The sequence below is a fragment of the Scophthalmus maximus genome, chromosome 8 (assembly GCF_022379125.1).
Source record: "Scophthalmus maximus strain ysfricsl-2021 chromosome 8, ASM2237912v1, whole genome shotgun sequence".
Taxonomy (NCBI): Eukaryota; Metazoa; Chordata; class Actinopteri; order Pleuronectiformes; family Scophthalmidae; genus Scophthalmus; species Scophthalmus maximus.
Genome location: NC_061522.1, coordinates 1191501 through 1197500, shown reverse-complemented (window position 1 = coordinate 1197500; position 6000 = coordinate 1191501). Strand labels below are relative to the sequence as shown.

The window sequence follows — 6000 nt, the reverse complement described above, 5'->3', positions numbered from 1 at the left end:
CCTCAGATTATTGTGGAAGCGCACAGAAACGAGTAGGATGAAAAACAGCGGGTTCAGTTTTTCAATTAATAAAACAATGTATTTCTATGGTTCCCTCGTCAGCTGGAGAACCTCATGTTGGACAAAGACGGCCACATCAAGATCACCGACTTCGGCCTGTGCAAAGAGGGCATCACCGACACCGCCACCATGAAGACGTTCTGTGGAACGCCAGAATACCTGGCTCCTGAGGTCAGTGTCTCCAACTCGCTTATGAATGATCTACAAACAGACAATACAAAGAAGGAGAAAAAGAAAGTGTTGATGGAGACGGCAAATAAGAAAACATGATTTACCGTTGTGATTTGCACTTCAGGGCCATAGCTCCTCTCCGTTTGTCACAAAGCATTAACCACTGAGCGTTAGATCCAAAGTGGAAGTTCCTGAACATGCACTTCCTCCTCCGGCGGCGGCTCTGAAGCAGAACGCCTGTATTTAATTTCACTTCTTCTAATGTGGAGCGTTCTGAAAGTTCTTCTCATGTCGAGAGGAGACGAAAGAGGATGTCACACATGTCGTGTGTCAAAACGAGAACGGAACCTGAGTGTCTAGTTCTTATAGTAGAGGCGTGGAGTGGGAACCAGCAGAACAACAACAACAACAACAACAACAACAACAAGACGTTTGTCTGTGTCGCACGTCGTCAGGTGCTGGAGGACAACGACTACGGCCGGGCGGTGGACTGGTGGGGTTTGGGCGTGGTGACGTACGAGATGATGTGCGGCCGCCTTCCGTTCTACAACCAGGACCACGAGAAGCTGTTCGAGCTCATCCTCATGGAGGAGATCAAGTTCCCGCGGACGCTGTCGGCCGACGCCAAGTCGCTGCTGTCGGGGCTGCTCATCAAGGACCCCAACAAACGGTATGGACGCCAAAAATATTAATATATATATATATATATATATAACACTCGGATGAAGAAAATAAACTCATTTTTTTAATAAAAAACATTTCCTCCTAATTTTTATCGGCAAAGATCAACACAGATTTTGATTTTTTGTTTGTGAAAGATTATTATTATTATTATTAATGTCACCTCATCCATCTCATCATCAATCTATTATTATCCATCCATCATCCATTATCATCCATCATCCAGCCATTATCTTCCATTATCATCCATCCACCCATTATCATCCATCCATTATCATCCATCCATCCACCCATTATCATCCATCCATTATCACCCATCCATTATCATCCCTCCATCCATCGATTATCATCCATTCTCCATTGTCATCCATCCATCCCTCCATCCACCCATCATCATCCATTATCATCCATCCATCCATCCATCCATCCATTCATTCATTATCATCCATCATCCATTGTCATCCATCCCTCTCTCCATCCATCCATTATCATCCATCCATCATCAACCATCCATTATCATCCATCCATCCCTCCATCCATCCATCATCCATCCCTCATCCATCCATCACCAGTGTCTAAACTGTTATGACTCCACTTCCTGGTTGAATCTGTCCTCAGGCCTGACGGGAAACAAACACACATCAACATAATCCCTCAGATTAAAACACAAACATCAGATTCGTCACCATTAACTCATGAATCACCGTCCTCCTCTGTGGCCCGTTGACGTGGTCCGATCCTGAATCACGGCACAGGAACTACAGACGATTTGTCCTGCACGTCCCAGAACTCATCCCACTCGAAACCATCTTGTCGTGAATGAAACGCTCCGTTCAGGTGTGATGTGTCTGTTAATGTTCCACCCTGATCGTCCCCCGAGGCGTCTCTCTGCCTCCGGTGGAACAGAGGCGGCTGCCGCTTCAACAGAGCGAACTCACTCACCCCGCCGAGTTATTTTGGGATCAGTGGCAGGTGGATATTCTGGTCCCATTGATGGAGACTTTGTTAGAGCAGCAGTTTGATGTCTGACTTCCACGTCTTCTCCTCCTCCTCCTCCTCCTCCTCCTCCTCCCTGCGCTCGCTGGCAGACTGGGCGGCGGACCGGATGACGCGAAGGAGATCATGCGACACAGTTTCTTTGGCACCGTCGACTGGCAGGACGTCTACGACAAGAAGGTGAGAGCGTCTTCAGCTGCCGGGGCGGCGTCTTATCGTCAGCGCTGATTTGCTCCGACAGCGTACCTGAGATATTCTGGGATCAGGGTTACCTTTTTCTTTCAAAAAGGCGTCTGGCTGAAAACTCCAAAATAGAAAATTACCTCATATTTATCTGATTGTAACAACATTAAAAAACAGACCAGACGCCGCGTGTCCACCTCACAGACACGTTTTCTTTTTTAACTGCGATATTGAGAGAAGATCACGCTTCAGTCATGGACGACTTTTACCCAGATTTGATCCATTGATTTCACTTTTATTCAACCAGGAAACTCCCAATAAAAAACAACAACCCTTTGACAAGGCTCATTTATTGATTACTGGAAGAAAAGCAGATCAAGTAGAATGTTTCTCAGTCGAGCTCATCCACACTAAAATCAGTGAACATGTTAAAAATACAACTTCTATCTCACAACGTTAAGAAAGAGATTTTAAAAAAAATTCCTGGATCTGCACAAAGGGTCGGATCCTGGGATATTTCTTTTTTTTTAATCACCCCAAAATGTAATGGATTATTGCTTGTCCAATGTTCCGTCCTTCCATCTATTTGTGCGATCCTGCTGACAGACAGAAACAAAGGGACGGGGTCGGTCGGGCTGCAACTAACCATTATTTTCTCAATTAATCGATTAGTGAAAAATGTTGATCGTGTTCCCCAAAACTCCAAGACGGTGTTTTGTTTTGTTCACAAACCAAAGATCCTCAGTTCACTGTCACAGAGGAGCAAAGAAACCAGAATATATTCACATTGAAGAAGCGGAAATAAGAGAATCATTTTCATAAAAACTACTTGAACCGATTATCAAAATAGTTGGCGATTTATTTAGTAATGGATTACTAATCGATTAAGTGGTGCAGCTCTTTCAACAAGTCCTGCAAATCGTACGCATGTTTCATTTTTGACCCAATCAATCGTTTTCCTACATTAGCGCCTCTACTGGTGACAAGAGGTACCGCCTCAGAGCGTCGTGGGGTTTTTATTTGCTCTACCAACACATGGATGATGAGCTTGTTCAGGTCAGGGGTGAAGGTTAGGGGTCAGGGTGACAGCAGAGAAATCAGCACGATGTCTTTACAGAATATGAGCAAATCTATTGGAATACGCAAACTTGACGTACGTTAGAGGTCCGATGCCGACCTCTAGTGGCCGGGGGTGGTGAGGAACGACCCGCGTGGTCGTCTTTTGGTCTCGGTTGACGTGGCGATGACTGCGGTCGACACTGTGGCGTTAACCTCCTGCTTCCTGTCTGTTCCAGCTGGTCCCGCCCTTCCAGCCCCAGGTCTCCTCGGAGACGGACACGCGCTACTTCGACGAGGAGTTCACAGCACAGACCATCACCATCACCCCGCCGGAAAAATGTGAGCAGCGAGTTCCGATAAGCTACAATTTTCCAACCTGCCCCGACACCAAACTAGGTGTCTAGGACGATGATGATGATGATGATGATGATGATGCACGTCCTCTGTCGTGGTCTCTGATTCGTCGGGTGTTTGCTTGTCTCTGCAGATGACGAGGACGGGATGGACGCGGCGGACAACGAGCGAAGGCCTCATTTCCCACAGTTCTCCTACTCAGCCAGCGGGCGGGAGTGAGCGCTCCGGCCCGGGCCGGGCCAGCCGGGCCAGCAGGCGTCGCCTCCCCCCCGTTCGTGGCCATTTTGAGGAAAACACGTAGCCATTTTAGGAAAAAAAAAAAAGAAAAAAAAGAAAAAGAAAACCAGTCTCCCCTCTTTTTCTCCTTCGCTGCCTCCTCGCAGACGGGGAAAAGTCTTTTTCGGGACTTTAAAAGAGGTTTTTGCACAGTGGGATGGACTCCAGCCGGTCTGCCCACACTAAAAAAAAAAAAGTCTCCTACATTTTCAGCGCAATTTACTGCAGAAGGCAATGTTTTAATGTTTTTCTTATTTATTTTCTTTCTCTCCGTCAGTATTGAGTCGTCGACCCGGGTTCCTTTGGTTTGTTTGTTGTTCCTCCTCCTCCTCCTCCTCCTCCTCTTCCTCTTCCTCTTCCTCCCCCTCCTCCTCCTCTTCTTTTGACTTTTTGCACTTGGTTTGAAAGAGCCGTTTTAGGGAACAAAAAAACCAAAAATGTTGCCTTACGTGTGCAGATGTTTCGTATCATACCGACAGGGTGTTTTCTTTTGTTTTCGGGGAGAGGGCGGGCGTTCAGACGGGCGGGCGGGCGTTCAGACGGGAGGGCGGGCTTTCAGACGGGCGGGCGTTCAGACGGGCAGGCGTTCAGACGGGAGGGCGGGCGTTCAGACGGGAGGGCGGGCGTTCAGACGGGAGGGCGGGCGTTCAGACGGGCAGACGTTCAGACGGGCGGGCGGGCGTTCAGACGGGCGGGTGGGCGTTCGGACGGGCGGGCGGGCGTTCAGACGGGCGGGCGTTCGGGCGGGCGGTGTCCGTGTCGTAAGGAGTCGCTCTCAGTCGAGAAGTAAGTGCATGGCTCGTGGTTCACTCAGAAAAAATCTACAAAAAAAACTACAAACAAATAAACACACAAATTAAGATTTTCTTTCTCATACATTTGCCATGGCAGCGCACATCCCCCCGATCCCATGGCGATGAGAATCACCGTCTACGAGTCTGTATCGTCTCGTCGTCGCGGCGTCGCCACTTTGCTCTCGTTGTTTTTCTTCTCTTTTGTTTTCAACCCATTTCTGTGGTGTGTGTGTGTGTGTGTTTGTGTGTGTGTGTGTGTGTGTGTGTGTGTGTGTGTGTGTGTAGTTGTATTCTCTCGCGCTCCGCTTTACTTTTTAAGTCGTTCTTTTATTTTGAAAACACTATATGAAAAAAAACTGCCAGAAAAACTGCACAGTTCACTCAGGCCACAGAGCACAACCGCGTTCAAACTCAGCTTCACCGCTCCAGCTTCCCTCCGCCGGCAGGGGAACGAGGCCTTTCTCTGCTTTGACACCGCTTCTCCTCTTCATCCTCTTCATCTTCATCTTCATCCTGCTCCTCTCTTCTGTTTCCTCATCGCAGCTGTAGGACTAGTGGAATGGATGTTTACACAGGGAGCCGTGGCTCAATGTATGTAACGTATGTATGTACAGTACGTGTGGGTCATGGGGGGTCAACATAATGCTGTCACACACACACACACACACACACACACACACACACACAGACACACAGGAAACGGCTGCGAGTCCTCCGCACTGAAGCGCGAACGTCTCCGATTGGCCGTGTGTTTTCCGAGCGACGGTCGTCCACCACTTCGTGCCTGTTTGCGTCCGTCGCCGGCGTCACGTGATTTCAGGCAGTTTCAGTCGTCGACTGGATTTTTCTTTTTCCGTCGTCCGTCTGTTTTACGCCACGGAGCTTTTTCCTCTCCTGCGGTTCAGGAACTACTGAACCTCCGTGAACCTCAAACGCGTCATATCTTATTTCCTGTGCAATCGTCCTAAATGATGAGCCAAGTGCTGCTATGATTCTGAATCCTTTCTCTTTATTCTTTATTAATATTTACATGGATCCGGTATTTAAAAAGACAGAAATCATCTGCAGGATTATTCCCATGTGTGATGGAAACAGAAGACGTGACCGGTCCGTGTACGTTGACGCTGGTGAAAACTCGTGAAGACAGTTTGTCGTAGCTCAAACACAAAGCCTCCTGTCGTTCTGAAACGCTAAGCGCCGAAAACGCCGCCACCACCGGGCCCCCTGTTGGCGCCCTGGTGGCCCGGTGGTGGCCCCCTGTTGGCCCCCTGTTGGCCCCCTGGTGGCCCGGTGGTGGCCCCCTGGTGGCCCCCTGGTGGCCCCCTGGTGGCCCGGTGGTGGCCCCCTGTTGGCCCCCTGTTGGCGCCCTGGTGGCCCGGTGGTGGCCCCCTGGTGGCCCGGTGGTGGCCCCCTGTTGGCCCCCTGG

At 49.2% G+C, this 6000-nt stretch overlaps 1 protein-coding gene across 3 annotated transcripts in view; it reads left to right on the top strand.

The window, feature by feature from the left end:
* The window catches only part of akt3b (v-akt murine thymoma viral oncogene homolog 3b), an 18692-nt gene extending 14808 nt beyond the window's left edge, over positions 1-3884 (top strand). For all 3 annotated transcript variants that reach the window (XM_035636503.2, XM_035636505.2, XM_035636504.2), the window contains 5 exons: positions 103-231; positions 687-901; positions 2001-2088; positions 3387-3489; positions 3638-3884. In XM_035636503.2, the coding sequence (XP_035492396.1) occupies positions 103-231; positions 687-901; positions 2001-2088; positions 3387-3489; positions 3638-3723 (621 nt within the window). In that variant the 3' untranslated portion in view covers positions 3724-3884. The remainder of the gene's footprint in view (positions 1-102; positions 232-686; positions 902-2000; positions 2089-3386; positions 3490-3637) is intronic.
* The last annotated feature ends 2116 nt before the right edge of the window (positions 3885-6000 follow it).